The sequence below is a fragment of the Lissotriton helveticus genome, chromosome 8 (assembly GCF_964261635.1).
Source record: "Lissotriton helveticus chromosome 8, aLisHel1.1, whole genome shotgun sequence".
Taxonomy (NCBI): Eukaryota; Metazoa; Chordata; class Amphibia; order Caudata; family Salamandridae; genus Lissotriton; species Lissotriton helveticus.
Window position 1 is genome coordinate 1,217,324,770 of NC_136069.1, and position 18,616 is coordinate 1,217,343,385.

Genomic DNA, 18,616 nt, shown 5'->3' on the forward strand with positions numbered 1-18,616 from the left:
TTCACTGGCTTCCAGTGCGAAAGAGAATTCACTTCAAAGCCTTAGTTCTGGTCTTCAAAGCTCTCCATAAGATTGGGGCCCCATATCATAGGGAAAGATTTCAGCTTTATATGCCTCAGCGTTCTTTAAGGTCGTCTACCCAGTGCTTGATCTTGACTCCGAGTGTCATGCTCTCACAGGTAGGGGGAAGATCTTTTCAAGTAGTAGAATCTCGACTCTGGAACAGCCTCCAACCCCCCTCACCCCCCGTTGCGACAGATCTCCGACCTCCTGACCTTTAGGCGGAATCTGAAGATGTGGCTTTCCAGCTTTAGGCTTTTCCTGTTCTGTGGTTGGGGTGATTGTCTGTCAGCGGTTATGGTGGTCTTTTTCTCAGCACCGGGACACGCACTCGACAAATTCCAGATGACATAACTTAGTGTGGTTCTTTTTCACTTAAACTACACTATATAATATGTGCCGGTAAAACAAGCTGCTTCACACTCCTTCTAGATTTAGCCTGAAGGCTTCTCTCCACAGCTACCACTTAGAGAGATTTCTAAGGTTGCCTATGGTTGTCTAGGACCACTAAAATTATCATAAGGACAATCTGGATTAGTGCAGGGTGCTCCACTTACATAAGTGTGCTACAAACACAATGGTCCCTCAAAAGGACAATGGGGTAGAAGAAATAAATATAGACATTCAATTAGATATATATTGCGCTGTCCAGCCAGACAGGAATACCTTTATAATTATAGAATTTGTGACAAACAATGAAGTGGGAACACAATCTTGCATCAAGTGAGATACAGACAATCAGAAAGGCACAGGCAAAACTTAATGCTTGAAAATTACTTAATCAATTTGGCAAGCTTAAATGAAGAGAGACACCATTGCACATTTAAAATAATAAGTATGGTTGTGTTAGGGTGTCAAGGAGTCAAAGACGTTTCGATAACCATACATACAATTGCAGGATCATCACCAGGACATTAGATTACATGCCTGAGTAAATGCCAACTGCAAGAAGGATAAGGCATTCAGTGGGACGGTAAATGGAAAAGAGGACTGCTGACTGTCTCAAAAAGTGTATTTTGATATGATAGCCTACTGCCGGGCTGTGACCTAGGCTATCTGTACCTCAGTCAGCCTCTCTTCCTGAGGCTTGCCCTACCCTCCCCCCCCACTCATGCCTCATTGTGTCCTAACGTTAATGGCTTAGAGTAGCCATACGACTTATTTTAAGCCTCAGGTCAAAAATAAATAACAGGCAGTGCTGCATGCCCTGCTGTAATCAGCTAATTGATTTTGATTAAACTGCTCAGTGTGTCTTTTTGAAATAAATGACAGTCTGCGGCCGGGTTGTGACCCCTAGGCTATGTGTGTACCCTTCCATTCAAGGTGCTTTACAGCTGTTTTGAGATCTTCTTAGAGTTTCTTCTTCCTCAAATGGGTGTAATTTCTGATATTTTTATGTTTCCCTCATCTTCATTGCATGATTTTGCTTGCACAAAAAGTGTTGCTCAAAGTTGTTGAAATGTCATCCATAATTATGCTGAGATTATGAAAATGTCACACAGCAATCTGAAACCTTGGCAGCTACGTCATAGGCATTACTGAAAAACTGTTCTCTGTTTAGCCTCCTTTCTTAACAGGCAAACGGCTCACTCCATCTCATAGCTTAACTTGCAATTTCGGAAACAGAAGTCGGGGTGGAGCAGTGAAAATCGTTTGCCACAAATGGACACTCTATAGGGTGAAATCAGGCATCAAAAACATTTCCTTTGAAGTTATAGCCATCAGCTGCACAATCAATGATCTTAATGTAAATCCGCATTTGTAAAGCGCAAACTACTCACCCTTACGGGTCTCAAGGCGCTGCAGGCCATTGTGGAAATTAAGTGAGCTATTGCCCAGAGTCACATGGTGCTGAGCTTAGCTTCCACCGGAGATCGAACCGTGAACCCTGTGCTCCAAAGTCAGCTGCCCTGGCTGCTGCACCACACCTCTCCACCATATGATTTTAAATGCAAAGTGCACCCTTCAGTATAAATTCAAATGTGTAGATAATAGCACAGTAGTCATACACGTAAAATGTGTGTTTCAGGTTAAAGCATGCATGTTGCATATAAGCATATCAGGCGATGTACTTTGACGTCTTGCTTGGAGCTGGTTTCACTTGACACTTGGATTTGGTGCATAACCAGATCACGCAAGTTTAATAGATATGACTGTGCACCAAAACTGGTGCTTTTTGATTGGTTCAGCACCAGACCTGGCTTCTTTGCATACATTAAAAGAGAAGAGGTATAAAGTAATTTTAGCGCTCCGCAAGGATCAATTTTTGACACAAAACACATTTTGAATGTTTAATTTGCCGCTTTGCATCAGGTGCAGTACTCATGATGAGTAAGTACCCATCATAACACCAACCATGGTTTTAAAAGGCGCCACACACATTTTGAGTCAGTCACAAGGTAAGAGAAATTATAGGATTTTATCATTAGGAGCTAGGCCAAATAGTGCTAAAAACCGACCTCTACGGGAGATAAAATATTATCATACATAGCCTTAAAAAATGCCCAGTTGAACATCGCAGGTGAAACGAACATTTGTTTTGTTGCAAATCACAGCTGAAGAGAACATCTGTTTTGTTGCTGTTTTTGGTGCCTTGGCAATGATGTGTGCAATAACCTGCTGCAAACAATGGGCAGAAAGATACAATAAAAAACAAAGAAATAAATAGTTCTGTTAAAACAACAGAAAAGCGCAGCAAGTGTAACAACACTGTACTTAGAAGGTGCTTATCTGCTGAACAACGGAAGTGACGTATCGCTGCCTGTACCTGTGAGGAGGCAGAAAAGAGAGCTGCATGAGTTGAACCAATGATAAGTAGCAGGCGGGAATAGAGTGGTATTATTGATGACAGCAGGTCTTGCATACAGCGCATGCGCGCTGTAGTCTCAACCTAAAAAAGACCTTCTGAACCAATGGTAGGAATAGATAGGTGGGAATAGAGTGGCATTATTTATGACAGCAGGTCTTGCAGACAGTGCATGCACGCTGTAGGCTCAACCAAAAGAAGACCACTTTTGGACAAAAAAAATGAGTAATATGGCTGTAAGTGGCTTTGTGAATTATGGACTCTGTGTTAATGTGAGAGAGTGAAGTACATGCCTGGCAGAAAATACACAGACAAAAAAAGCACGTCAAGCACAAGAAGAAGAATAACGTATCAATGGAAACAAGAATAGCAAGTTAAGAACAGATCAAAATCTGTGTTATTTATTTAATTAAATAATTTCATAGCTTTTGCATTCCCCTCCTGAGAAACAAGTAAAATTGTTATTTTTCCTTCAAAGTACAATATGGAAAACATACTTTTCACAGGTCCAAGACATACACATCAAAGGCTCAGACACCTGACATTTTAAACCACCTTAATACAGAAATGTATGGTGCAAAATGGATTTTACCTGAAATCGAGTGACAGATACAGAAGCTTCTGAGGCCGCTTTTACAGCCATTGGTATTATTTTGAGAGCAGATGTCATGGAATTAAAAATTGTTACAACTGTAAAAGCCTGAGGAAAACAATCAAAAACAAAATGGTATGTTAAGGTACTGTTACTTTGTATTTCTAGCAAATGGTGTTACTTTGCTATAAATTTATTGGAAAAGGCGTGGAAAACATATAATGAACAATATGCACTTCAAAATAACTTAATACACTGTTAAAGAAGGATACATCTTTTCATTAACAGCAATCATAAAGAAACAGTTACTTACATTTGATAAAAAAAATTCTAGTGGATACATATTTTTTAAACATTCCAAGTCTCGTTTTTTGTGATACTGAGTTGCTTGGAAACGGGTAAAAATAGGAAGTGGTGCTCAAAGCACCTCTTACTTCTGTAGGAGAGTAGGGTCTGCAATCCTATGATCACCCAGATTTTTGCTTTTTGCTTCACTGGTTTACGACTTTCCCTGGCTGTGGGCCTGCTAATCAGACCCACAGCCTAGCTGTTCTCTCTATTCCAAATTGTACCCAGGTACTGAATTGGCACTGGGCCCTCTCAAGTCCCTGTACCCAGGGCTGAGGTGCACCCAGGAGTCTCCCAGGGGCTGCAGCATGTATTATGCCACCCCTGGGCTGACTAACTAAATCAGACACAACTGGCTGCTTGACAGCTGGGGCAGAGTGGTGTACTCACCCTCTGTTGTAGATATAGTATTCCTATATCTAAACCTAAATGGACACACAGATCTCCTATCAGTCACTCCTATGGCAGGCCTTAACAATCCTGAAGGCAGAGTGCTTGGAATCGTGTGAGATGGTGCTCTGGCATGAGCTGAGCCTGTCTGCGGTTTTCGGGATCCATCCCTTAGCCGTTTCCATGATATCGCATACCATATACTCTTAAGTGCCTTATAATCCTCGCGGTTATATGCCAACTCTGGTATCGCTTTATCAAAACATGTCGAGTAAGGTGTCATACGAATTGGAATACTAACCCCTCGCCAATTCTGGCGACGGGGTTAGCATTCCACCCTTCTAGAGGGACACGACATGTATGTAACCTGTAACCCCGGTTAAAGTCAGACATAGCCTTAGCTCCACAAAATGGATGCTGCCACTGAGACACAAGTCTGCCCTCCTGCTGCTGGGAGTCCTCCCAGAGCAGGAGGCAAGGACAAAGGGTTTCCTGTCAGGGGCGGTGCCAGCACCGACCCAGACAGGATTTTGTGTATCCTAGGTAGGCAGGGCTTTAGAGGAAGGTGACTGCAAGTGGCACCCCGGTGCTCACTGTGCATAGGCCGGCTGAAACCAGTTCCAGGGGCACTCCAGCCCCTGGCCTGGGGAAAGCCCGCCAAAGGAGAGGGGTGTAACCACCCCCCTCCTAGTCCCACCCATAGGGCAGGACTTAGTCGCGTGCCAGCCCCTTTTTGCAGGATAAAGGTAGGAACTGGCCCCCTTCCAAATCAGATCATCTTTGAATCCTGAACCAACTCTCCACGAAAGGAACTCAAGACTCTTCTCAAGATTTCTCCCTTGTGACTAAGGAGTAGTCACCCAGCAGCAGCAGGCACCAACCAAGCATCGCGGTTTGTTGCCAGTCTCTCCTTCGGATCAAGACTGCTCCAGCACGACGAGAACCGGCTTCCCTGGCACCTCTGACCTCAACCTACATCATCAGCCCAGCTGTGATCCGTGGGTGTGACGAGACCTCGAGGGACCGGCCATCTTCAGAACTGCACGACGCTTGTCCAGCACGACGCCTGAGTGACCCTCGACTGAGTGCCTTGGGGTAAGAGAAGCCCCGACCCTGAGCAGCTCCAGCACCGAAGTCCAGCCCCCCTGCATCCACGAGATCGGTGTGGGGCCCTTCTGCTTTTTGCTGCTCACCGCGTTGTCCAGGTCGCTTGCCCGTTGGCTAGTGGTCCCCTCACGACGCTCCACGACAACTAACACTGCTGGTCTGGTTGCTCCGGACTAGCCCGTGCTCCCTTCCAAAAGAGGAGTACCCTGGACCCTCCTGGTCCACTCAAGACGCCATTTTAGGTCCACCGCGTGGGCCTTGCATTTGCCAAGACTTGTTGCCCAATCCTGGGTCCAGCGACGTCGACAGCAAGAACCTTCGTGGGACAGCTCACACCTCCATCCTGGTCGCCGACAACGCCTCCTGGTCCGAGAGACTGCAGAGCCCAGCAGCGCCCACTCACCTGACTGCGGTGACTTCTCCCGGTGCCATCCTGGTGCCCACTTAATCACTGGCTAGTGATTCAGAACTTGGTCCCCTCTGCTTTCAGGTTTTCTTCTTCCCTGATCCAGGCTTGGATCACCACGAACTTTCTTCACTGGCCGCCTGCCAGCAACTCTTTCTTCAGGCTCCTGGATCTTCAACGTGGGTTTCCGACGCAACTTCAACCCTATGCAGCCGCAGCCCCTGGGCTAGGTAACCTGAGTACTCCGGTGCTCCAGCATAGTCCAACACCCTAAGTGTTCGGATCCACTCCCGTTTTCGACCCACCTAGTCGGGTTCGCCCAAGAACAGTAACTTTGTCTTTACTAGCTTCCATAGACTTTTTCCCGCCTTACGCGTGAGAGTTCCCACTCTGCACACAACGTCCACAGGCCTCCTGCAACTAATCTAAGTGTTTAGCATTGTAGGACTAGCGTTTCTAAAGTCTATGAGAATAGTTACTTACCTGCTAGTAATTCGCATTCCACTTTTGTAATATATGGTTTTTCGTGCCCCTCGGGCATTTGTGTAAATTGTGCGACTTAAAGTATTTTCTTAAGAGTTTTGTATTGTGCTTAGCTCCCTGACTCATAAAGAGTTCAGGGTAGACTTGTTAGAAATAAATATACATTTATTTTCATAACAACTTGTGTGGTGTCCTTTCACTTGGTGTTCAAGGGGTAATGTGATGGTAAAACAGCTGGCTTAACACGCCCTCTAGAGTCTTAGCCTTAGACTGCTCGTATCCATGCTACTAGGATAGCTGGTCTATAAGGTTGACTTACAACCAATCATCAATAAGGGTTGTTTGGACTGATACAAAGTGCTCACTAGAATAGTGAACATTATATATCAGGCCAACTTCTCACATTGGTGAGCAGCGGTTGGGATTTGAGCTTGCTGTTTGTTTTACCACACATATCCTAAGAATATCTTGTGAAAGATCACATAAGTACTAAAGGTACATATAACTTAGCTTAGAATACTCTGAGTTCTACTGAACCAGCTGTTGTAGCTCCTAGGGCCTAGCACACCCTAAACTACAACTCTAGCAAGGGATCAGTAGGCAAACATATAGTGTAGGTAAGTGCACCACTTACACCTCACTAGAAAAGCATGTCTACCCAGGGAGAGTCCTCAGGGACACCTCTTGTGGTGATTGACCCTCCACAGGTCAGCTCAAGATATGCAGCTCTCAATTTCCAGGAGTTGAGACACTTGTGTACCTCCAGGAAACTGAAACAGGGGGCTAACCCCACCACTCCCTTTCTGTTGGATCTCTTAGAGACCTATGATGCTAGGAAAGCATCTCAGGGAGATGGGAATATGCCAGCCTTAGAAGGGCACCTTGGTGATCCAGACCTCCACAACACTGTAAATTCAGCTGAGGAGGAGGACCCTGAGGAACCCTCTGGGGATGAGGCAGACAAAGGTCTTGAGGTAGTCAGAAGGCTAACTAGGGCCAACATAGACTTGCTTGGGCTAGGATCTGGGGGACCCCCAGTACTGACCCTAAGTAGGCCTAACCTTGGAGTTAGGAGAGATAGATCTCTTTCTAGGGACTCCAATAGATCTCTGCACTCTAATGCCTCTTCTCAGAGGAGAAGGAACTCTCCCCAGAGGAGATTGACTTCCCCTCAGAGAAGGGAGCATGAAGCTAGGATGAGACAGGCTACTCTGAGGATTGAAAGGGAAGAACTTGCCCTGGCCAAAGAAAAGCTTGCCTTTGCTAGAGAGCAGCAGATGAGTGGGCTAGTTCCCACTGGTGGCAGCAATCTCCCAAGAGATAGAGAGAAGGGTTTAGATACTAAACACCTGACAAAAACAGTGCCCCCCTTTAAGCAAGGGGATGACATCCAGAAATGGATGGCTGCTCTGGAGAGGGCCTGCACTGTGCAGGGCATTCCCCAGAGTCAGTGGGCAGCTATACTGTGGCTCTCCTTTGATTGTAAAGGTAGAGACAAGCTCCTCACTACAAGAGTGGAGGATGCTAATGATTACCAGGTCCTGAAAAGTACACTGGTTGATGGGTTTGGTTTAACCACTGAGCAGTACAGGTTGCTGTTCAGAGACACCCAGAAAACTCAGTCTCAGGACTGGTCTGACTTTGTGGATAGTGCCACTAAGGCTTTGGAGGGCTGGTTGCTGGGTAGCAAGGTTACTGATTACACAGGATTATATAATCTGATGATGAGAGAACACATTTTAAATAATTGTCAGAACCAGTTGTTGCACCAGCACCTTGTTGATTCAGATCTGACATCTCCCCAAGAATTGGGAAAGAAGGCAGACAAATGGGTCAGAACAAGGATCAAGCAGAACCAGAACCAGAACCAGGGTGGTCAGAAGAAAGCAGACCAGAAGGGTAACACTAAGAATGAACAAAATGACCAGAAGTCTTCAACAGGTCCCCAACAAACCAAAGAGGGTGGGGGTCAGGCTTCACAGCAGAAAAAGAAGACTCAAGAAGGCCAGTCAAAAAGGTGGTGCCAGTACTGTAAAAGTAAGTCTCACTGGTTTAGTGAGTGCACCAAAAGAGGAGGGCAAACCTCTACCACTACAGCCCCTAAGGCAACTGCACCCCCTAGTACAGTCAGTAGTGGTAGTGCACCTCCCAAGGGATTAGTTGGGTTAACCTTGGGAACTGAGGAGTCTGACAACTTAGTTGGCACACTCACTCAGGCTGTCCTTGTCTGTACAGGGGATATGGATATGTCCCCTGATGTAAGTCCCAATACTTTGGGCAAATACAGGCAGACACCTTTGATTAATGGCAAAATGGCTCAGGCCTATAGGGACACTTGTGCCAGTGTCACCATGGTGACACCTAACTTTGTGGACCCTGGACAGATCATGCCAGGTACAGATTTCCTGGTGACCAATGCCAGCAACGTCACTACCAGTCATAGTATGGCGATTGTTGCTTTCTCCTGGGGAGGGGTAAGTGGCCAAAAGAAAGTTGTGGTTAGTTCAGACCTCTCAGTGGATTGTTTGTTGGGCAATGATTTGGAGTCATCCTTATGGTCAGAAGTGGAGCAGAGGACTCACATGGAAATGTTAGGCTTGCCAGCACATGTGCTTGCTGTGACTAGGTCACAGGCCAGAAAATGCCCCACTGAACAGGTGCTGGATCCTGGAAGAAAGGACCAGACACCTTCCAAGAAGAAGAGCAGTAAGGGTAAGGCTTTGCCTTCCCCCTTGCCCCAGGTTGAGGATCAATTCTCTGAGGAGGCTGATCTGAGAGAGCTGAGGGAAACTGAGCCTAAAGAGCTTGAACTTGGTCAAGTTGAGTTTCTGGGCTCAGGGGGACCCTCCAGAGAAGACCTGGGGAAGGCTCAGTTAGACTGCCCTTCCCTTGAACCCCTCAGACAGCAGGCTGCTGCTGAGGCTGCAGGGAATGCCACAGGTGCCCACAGGGTATACTGGGAAGATGGACTCCTGTACTCTGAGTCAAGAGACCCCAAGCCTGGTGCAACCAGCAGGCTGGTCATCCCCTTGTCTCTGAGAGGTTTCCTTCTCACCTTGGCCCATGAGATTCCCCTTGCAGGTCATTTAGGTCAGACAAAGACTTGGGACAGGCTTGTCTCACACTTTCACTGGCCCCACATGAATGAGAATACCAAGGAGATTTGTCGCTCCTGTGTCACTTGCCAAGCCAGTGGTAAGTCAGGTGGCACAACAAAGGCCCCCCTCATACCACTACCTGTGGTGGGGGTTCCCTTTGAAAGAGTGGGGATTGACATTGTTGGTCCAATGGAACCCCAGACAGCATCAGGGCACAAGTTTATACTGGTGGTGGTGGACCATGCCACCAGGTATCCTGAAGCTATTCCACTTAGGACCACTACAGCACCTGTAGTGGCAAGAGCCCTAGTTGGAGTGTTCTCCAGAGTGGGCTTCCCTAAGGAGGTTGTTTCTGACAGAGGTGCAAACTTCATGTCAGGATATCTGACTGCAATGTGGAAGGAGTGTGGTGTGAACTACAAGTTCACCACACCCTATCACCCACAATGCAATGGGCTTGTTGAGAGATTCAACAGGACCCTCAAAGGGATGATTCATGGACTACCTGAAACTCTTAGGAGAAGATGGGATGTCCTGATCCCCTGCCTCTTGTTTGCTTACAGAGAGGTCCCACAGAAGGGGGTTGGCTACAGCCCTTTTGAACTTCTGTATGGGCATCCTGTAAGAGGACCCCTGTGTTTGGTGAAGGAAGGATGGGAGAGACCTCTCAGAAAGCCTGCAACCAACATAGTGGACTATGTACTTGGTCTCCGCTCCAGGATGGCTGAGTACATGGAGAAGGCATCCAAAAACCTAGAGGCCAGCCAAGAACTCCAAAAAGCTTGGCATGACCAAAAGGCTGTCCTGACTGTATACCAGCCTGGACAGAAGGTGTGGGTACTGGAGCCAGTGGCCCCAGCAGCCCTCAAAGACAAATGGTCTGGGCCCCACACCATCATTGAGCAAAAGGGAGAGGTCACCTACCTGGTGGACCTTGGAACCCCCAGGAGCCCCCTCAGGGTGCTCCATGTGAACAGGCTCAAGGCATATGTCGACAGGAAGAACATGAGCTTGCTCATGGCCACAGATGAGGGACAGGAGGAAGAGAGTGACCCTCTCCCAGACCTGCTCACTTAGAATCCTGATGATGGATCAGTAGATGGTGTTGTCTTTTGTGGCAGCCTCTCTGAACATCAGCAACAGGATTGCAGGCAAGTTCTGCAATCCTTCAGACATATGTTCTCTCTGACACCCAGCCAAACTGATTGGTGTACCCATGAGGTTGACACTGGAGACAGTCTGCCTGTCAAGAGTAAAATCTACAGACAGCCTGATCATGTCAGAGACTGCATCAAAACAGAAGTGCAGAAAATGTTGGAGTTGGGAGTCATTGAGCCCTCAGATAGCCCTTGGGCTAGCCCAGTAGTTCTAGTGCCAAAGCCTCACACCCAGGGTGGTAAGAGAGAGATGAGGTTTTGCGTAGACTACAGAGGCCTCAATGCAGTCACTAAGACTGATGCCCACCCAATACCAAGGGCAGATGAACTTATAGATAGATTGGCTTCTGCCAACTACTTAAGCACATTTGACCTGACAGCTGGGTATTGGCAAATCAGGTTAGCTGAGGAAGCCAGGCCCAAGACAGCATTTTCTACCCCTGGTGGTCATTATCAGTTTGTGGTAATGCCCTTTGGGTTGAAGAATGCCCCTGCCACCTTCCAAAGGTTGGTGAATCAAGTTCTCACTGGGATGGATGACTTCTGTGCAGCATATCTGGACGATATTGCTGTCTTTAGCTCCACCTGGGAGGATCACCTGGTCCACCTGAGGAAAGTGTTAGAGGCCCTGCAAAAGGCAGGCCTCACTATCAAGGCCACTAAGTGCCAGATAGGGCAGACACAGGTTGTATACCTGGGCCACCTTGTAGGTGGAGGCCAGGTTCAGCCACTGGAGAGTAAGATTCAGGCCATCAAGGACTGGGCTCCTCCAATCACCCAGACTCAGGTTCGAGCTTTCTTGGGCCTGACTGGGTACTATAGGAAGTTTGTCAGAAATTATGGTTCCATAGTGACCCCCCTTAATGACCTGACAAGCAAGAAGATGCCAAAGAAAGTTCAGTGGACAGAAAGCTGTCAGAAAGCATTCGATGACCTAAAGCAGGCCATGTGCACAGCACCTATCCTAAAGAGTCCAGACTTCTCCAAACCATTCATTGTCCAAACAGATGCTTCTGAGTTGGGTGTGGGAGCTGTTCTATCTCAGCTGAATTTTGATGGCAACGACCAGCCAATTGCTTTCATTAGCAGAAGGCTGACCCCCAGAGAGAAACATTGGTCAGCTATTGAGAGGGAGGCCTTTGCTGTGGTATGGGCCCTGAAGAAGTTGAGGTCCTACTTGTTTGGAACTCAGTTCACAGTTCAGACCGACCATAAGCCCCTCTTATGGCTAAGTCAGATGAAGGGTGAAAACCCCAAACTACTTAGGTGGTCCATTTCCCTACAGGGGATGGATTTTACAGTGGAGCACAGACCTGGTACTGATCATGGCAATGCTGATGGGCTCTCCAGGTATTTCCACTTAGAGCAAGAAGACTCACCTGGTCAAGGTTAGTTTATTGTCCCAAAGTTTGGGGGGGGTCATGTAGGAGAGTAGGGTCTGCAATCCTATGATCACCCAGATTTTTGCTTTTTGCTTCACTGGTTTACGACTTTCCCTGGCTGTGGGCCTGCTAATCAGACCCACAGCCTAGCTGTTCTCTCTATTCCAAATTGTACCCAGGTACTGAATTGGCACTGGGCCCTCTCAAGTTCCTGTACCCAGGGCTGAGGTGCACCCAGGAGTCTCCCAGGGGCTGCAGCATGTATTATGCCACCCCTGGGCTGACTAACTAAATCAGACACAACTGGCTGCTTGACAGCTGGGGCAGAGTGGTGTACTCACCCTCTGTTGTAGATATAGTATTCCTATATCTAAACCTAAATGGACACACAGATCTCCTATCAGTCACTCCTATGGCAGGCCTTAACAATCCTGAAGGCAGAGTGCTTGGAATCGTGTGAGATGGTGCTCTGGCATGAGCTGAGCCTGTCTGCGGCTTTCGGGATCCATCCCATAGCCGTTTCCATGATATCGCATACCATATACTCTTAAGTGCCTTATAATCCTCGCGGTTATATGCCAACTCTGGTATCGCTTTATCAAAACATGTCGAGTAAGGTGTCATACGAATTGGAATACTAACCCCTCGCCAATTCTGGCGACGGGGTTAGCATTCCACCCTTCTAGAGGGACACGACATGTATGTAACCTGTAACCCCGGTTAAAGTCAGACATAGCCTTAGCTCCACAAAATGGATGCTGCCACCGAGACACAAGTCTGCCCTCCTGCAGCTGGGAGTCCTCCCAGAGCAAGAGGCAAGGACAAAGGGTTTCCTGTCAGGGGCGGTGCCAGCACCGTCCCAGACAGGATTTTGTGTATCCTAGGTAGGCAGGGCTTTAGAGGAAGGTGACTGCAAGTGGCACCCCGGTGCTCACTGTGCATAGGCCGGCTGAAACCAGTTCCAGGGGCACTCCAGCCCCTGGCCTGGGGAAAGCCCGCCAAAGGAGAGGGGTGTAACCACCCCCCTCCTAGTCCCACCCATAGGGCAGGACTTAGTCGCGTGCCAGCCCCTTTTTGCAGGATAAAGGTAGGAACGGGCCCCCTTCCAAATCAGATCATCTTTGAATCCTGAACCAACTTTCCACGAAAGGAACTCAAGACTCTTCTCAAGATTTCTCCCTTGTGACTAAGGAGTAGTCACCCTGCAGCAGCAGGCACCAACCAAGCATCGCGGTTTGTTGCCAGTCTCTCCTTCGGATCAAGACTGCTCCAGCACGACGAGAACCGGCTTCCCTGGCACCTCTGACCTCAACCTACATCATCAGCCCAGCTGTGATCCGTGGGTGTGACGAGACCTCGAGGGACCGGCCATCTTCAGAACTGCACGACGCTTGTCCAGCACGACGCCTCGACTGAGTGCCTTGGGGTAAGAGAAGCCCCGACCCTGAGCAGCTCCAGCACCGAAGTCCAGCCCCCCTGCATCCACGAGATCGGCGTGGGGCCCTTCTGCTTTTTGCTGCTCACCGCGTTGTCCAGGTTGCTTGCCCGTTGGCTAGTGGTTCCCTCACGATGCTCCACGACAACTAACACTGCTGGTCTGGTTGCTCCGGACTAGCCCGTGCTCCCTTCCAAAAGAGGAGTACCCTGGACCCTCCTGGTCCACTCAAGACGCCATTTTAGGTCCACCGCGTGGGCCTTGCATTTGCCAAGACTTGTTGCCCAATCCTGGGTCCAGCGACGTCGACAGCAAGAACCTTCGTGGGACAGCTCGCACCTCCATCCTGGTCGCCGACAACGCCTCCTGGTCCGAGAGACTGCAGAGCCCAGCAGCGCCCACTCACCTGACTGCGGTGACTTCGCCCGGTGCCATCCTGGTGCCCACTTAATCACCGGCTAGTGATTCAGAACTTGGTCCCCTCTGCTTTCAGGTTTTCTTCCTCCCTGATCCAGGCTTGGATCACCACGAACTTTCTTCACTGGCCGCCTGCCAGCAACTCTTTCTTCAGGCTCCTGGATCTTCAACGTGGGTTTCCGACGCAACTTCAACCCTATGCAGCCGCAGCCCCTGGGCTAGGTAACCTGAGTACTTCGGTGCTCCAGCATAGTCCAACACCCTAAGTGTTCGGATCCACTCCCGTTTTCGACCCACCTAGTCGGGTTCGCCCGAGAACAGTAACTTTGTCTTTACTAGCTTCCATAGACTTTTTCCCGCCTTACGCGTGAGAGTTCCCACTCTGCACACGACGTCCACAGGCCTCCTGCAACTAATCTAAGTGTTTAGCATTGTAGGACTAGCGTTTCTAAAGTCTATGAGAATAGTTACTTACCTGCTAGTAATTCGCATTCCACTTTTGTAATATATGGTTTTTCGTGCCCCTCGGGCATTTGTGTAAATTGTGCGACTTAAAATATTTTCTTAAGAGTTTTGTATTGTGCTTAGCTCGCTGACTCATAAAGAGTTCAGGGTAGACTTGTTAGAAATAAATATACATTTATTTTCATAACAACTTGTGTGGTGTCCTTTCACTTGGTGTTCAAGGGGTAATGTGATGGTAAAACAGCTGGCTTAACACGCCCTCTAGAGTCTTAGCCTTAGACTGCTCGTATCCATGCTACTAGGATAGCTGGTCTATAAGGTTGACTTACAACCAATCATCAATAAGGGTTGTTTGGACTGATACAAAGTGCTCACTAGAATAGTGAACATTATATATCAGGCCAACTTCTCACAACTTCCTGCTTTGGTTTGATTGTTTGGAGCCTAGAGACAAGTCTGCTGTTCCTCCTGGGAAATCTGCTACAAACAGAAAGCATGTCTAAAACTTGGAGGACGATGAATTGTTGCAGATTTACAGGATCTCATTAATAATGCGGTCCAGATTGCTTTGAATGAACAACAAGCAAAAGAGCAGAAGGGTGAATCTGATGAGGATATGGACAATTCACCCGAGGGCAAATATGTGCTGGGGAATGTTTTTCCCGATATGCTGGTACGCGTTCACAAGGTCTTTGGTTTTGAACCAAAACCCTTTAGGACGATTCATTTTACTCCCTGTACAGTTCTTCTGTTGTGGACGATTTGCCCATGCATAACATTATTAAGGAGATCCTTGCTAAGGAATGGAAAGATGTTTTTGAGCAAACAATAGCTCAATCTGAGAATCAATATCTGCAGATTCCAAAGATCAACTCAATTTTATCTTCTATGGCATCCACTTCTTCTTTGTTATCCTGTTGAAAAGGTCAAGGCAGCTCTAAAGAGGGCATATGGAGCCCTTTAATTTTGGAATAAGGGCCATTACGTATTCAGCATATGCCTTGAAGGTTCACATTAGGGACTTTGAGAGATTATTTGATTGCCGGAACAGAAGGACCCAACACCGGTTGTGGCTCAAAACTGAGGTTTTGTCCCAATTCCAATCGGATGTCACATTTGATTCTCCGTGGGCTTTTTCCACATCTTCGGGGGTGCTGTGGCAGTGCGCAGGTTCCTGTGGACTAAACCATGGCATCTTAAAACTGCACAAAAATGTTTGATCCATAAATTACCATTTGAAGGTCCTAAGTTGTTTATGGACGATAGGAACACTATGGTACAGAGATCAGCTGAAGAAAAGAAGATATTAAAACCTTTTTAATCAGTCTAAAAGAAGAAGTCTTTCTTTTACAAACAGAATTTCCCGGCATTGTTATCCTCGTCATATACCTTTCGAGGCCGGACAGGGCTCGTGGTTGGGGAGCCATGTTAGCCAATAAATCCCGACTTCAGAATCAACAGACCCAAAGTACAAGTTAAAAATTACTATCCCTGTGTCAGGGAATGACTTTAGTTTTTCCTGGATCAGTGGCTCCAGATGATACTGTACCAGTGGATTCTCTCAATCATTGGCCACGGTTACTAAATTCCCTTTGTCAGACTACCTCCAGAGGGCCAGTTTCGGACTACTCCATTGTCTAAGGACACACAAAAATAAGATGCTATGTTGTCAGGAGTAGAGGAACTGCTCATCAAGACGGTAATCATCAGAGTGCTGCTTACAGAAGAGGGTCTGGGGTTCTACATTATCCTTTTCTTAGTCCACAAGCCAGATGTTTCCATACGGTGCATCTTTGATTTGAAGACTCTAAACAAGTTAGTGACAAGGGAGTTGTTTCGGATGAAAGCTTTGCAGTCCATCATTCCTGTTATCCAGAAGTGCGGTTTTTGGCAATATTGGATTTAGAGGATGCTTACTTTCACATCCCTATCTATGCAGAAAGCCGGACGTTTCTGAGATTTGGGGTGAACAACATTCATTTCAGTTCCACGGGTTACCATTCAGCCTGTCTACTGTTCCTCGAACCTTCACCAAGGTATTGGGTCAACCTGAGGGTGTTTTGTAGCTTTGGGGGTTCTCAGTGCTTCCATACATTGATGATTATTTAATCTGTGCTTCCTCTCTTCCAAAGGCTCTGTTGGAGGTGGGGGCAATGATTAAACTACTTCAGCAGTTTGGATTCTAAATTAACTATACGAAATCTCAACTGGCCCCGGTTTAGCGGTTGCAGTTTATCAGAGCGATTTTCTATACTCGGAAGGTAGCTATTTTTCCACTTTCTACTCCGAGAAAGACTCTGCAAATACGCCTGACGATTCTCTTGTCCTAGCAGTCTGCACCAGCCAGGAGTTGTTTGAGAGTCCAGGGCCTGATGGTGTCCATCACTGAAGTTGTTCCTTGGGATTGTCTGTATCTAAAACCTCTCGTCAATCATCTGTTGTCCCACTGGGATCCCTCCCTTGCAGATTTGACTTCCCTGTTCCCCTTTCTCCATCTCCGATTAAGGATTTTGGTTGGTTTCTACATAATTGGAGAAAAATGTCAGTTTTCAGCTTCCTCCTCTGTTGTTATTGACAACTGATGCCAGTCTGTGGTGCTGCAGGGGTCACTCTGGGGACATTGGAAGCAAAGGGTCAGTGGTCTCAGAGGGACAGGGTTTGTTTCTCAAACTGGCAGGAGTTGGAAGCAATTTGGGAAGTAGTTCAAGTGTTTCAGACCCAATTGTTGGGTGCAAATCTGCTTATTTGTACTGCCAATCAGGTGGAGCAGTGCTTTTTGAATCACCAGGGATATATGCGGAGCGCTCGTCTGAATCATCTAGACTTCCTCATTTGTTCAAGGGGGATACTCATCTCATAACCATGACGGTTGTTTATATTCAGGGTCAGCTCAATTATCATGCCAACAGTTTGAACAGCAATCTTCCTTCCTCTGTTGAGGCACCCCTTCAGGGACATTTGTTTCTTGTTTGGGGATCCATGGATCGCTCTTTTTGCTTCTCCCCACAATGTCCTCCTTCTGATGTTCTGTTATGAGATGGTTTGTCCACAGGCTTGGGCAATGGATGCACTTTCGATCCTTGGCCCTCAGGTCTGGTTTAGGGGCATTCTACTAGATAAGATCTGTTTCAGTTTCATGGGCTGAGGCTGCAGGGAGTTCTGTTCAGGAAATCGACAGGGCTGCCACCTGGCAGTCACATCATACTTTTATTAAGCACTATCGACTAGATGTGTTACATGCTTTGTGGATAGTTTTGCTGTTGGTGTTGTAAGGGCTGCAGCCCTCATACTGTAATGACTGCGACAAGGAAGTTGTATGAGGGGGTAATGAACCATTACTTACCGGTAAACTTCATAACCCCAATAAAGGTCCTCCTCTACCCGGGGGGGGGCGCTAGAGGGCGCGAGACAAGATGGCCGCACTTTAGTGAGACTCCGTCAGATCGAGCCATAATCCTTTCACAATCCTGAACATCCTCTACTCTGAAGCGCCCTACTGAAGCGGCTGAACAACCTGACCCTGGACGTTGCTCGGTGGCGGCCGGGGAGCCTTTGGGACCCGAAAAACGTACTAGACACGACGCGCCATGGCGGGCCTGGTGTGGGCCTGGCGTGCTGGCCGGAACACCGGGCGGAGACTGTGCTCGGGGTCCCCCGGTGACGGCGGCGCAACTGGCAGCGGGTGCGGGAGCGGAGAAGAGGTGGCTGGCTGACGCACCCGGTGATTGCCCTGGACCCGTGGAGGACCCCGGTGAATGGCGGAGTGACGCTGGAGGCCCGGTGAGTGCGCTGAGCACGGTCCTTGCTGCGGCTGCGGAGTGAACTGGGGCCTGGCGGGAGCTGAGTGGGCCGGCGGCACTCGGATTCTCCAGGCGCCGGCTGTGGTGAGTGGGGTAGGGATTGGGCGCGACATGGGACTGCGGAGGCGGTTTCAGGCCTAGCGCGCGGCCTCGCTCTGCGAGCTGTGGTCGGGGCGGGGGGAGACGGGCGGCGCGGCCGACTGCTGGGCAGAAGGACGCATATTGTAGCCGGTGAAGACGTGGTGAGATCTCGCGTCCCCCGGGCCGCACCCGCAAACCTGAACACTGCATAGGCCGAAGATCCCCGACGTCAATTAATGCACGACCGGGGGGGATGCCCAATTTGACTGCCAGTAAGTGGGGCACCGGGTCCCAGCCGACTGCTGGGCTGAAGGACGCATATTGTAGCCGGTGATGACGGGGTGGGATCACGCGTCCCCCGGGCCGCACTCGCAAACCTGAACACTGCATAGGCCAAAGATCCCCGACATCAATTAATGCACGACCCGGGGTGGATGCCCAATTTGAGCTGCCAGTAGGTGGGGCACCGGGTCCAAGCCAACCGAGCGTGTCCCGGGAAACGAATGTGCCAGTGAACACCTCCTGGACCAGTGAGAGCCGGGTTCCACCAGTGCTGGATCGGTGAGTGGAGGGCCAACTAGGACGCCTG

The 18,616-nt window shown here is 48.4% G+C and overlaps 1 protein-coding gene across 3 annotated transcripts in view; it reads right to left on the reverse strand.

Moving 5' to 3' along the window:
- Positions 1-18,616, reverse strand: part of LOC144773252 (ATP-binding cassette sub-family C member 5-like) — a 2,136,031-nt gene that overhangs the window by 1,292,548 nt on the left and 824,867 nt on the right. For all 3 annotated transcript variants that reach the window (XM_078658154.1, XM_078658153.1, XM_078658155.1), the window contains exon 9: positions 3,459-3,566. In XM_078658154.1, the coding sequence (XP_078514280.1) occupies positions 3,459-3,566 (108 nt within the window). The remainder of the gene's footprint in view (positions 1-3,458; positions 3,567-18,616) is intronic.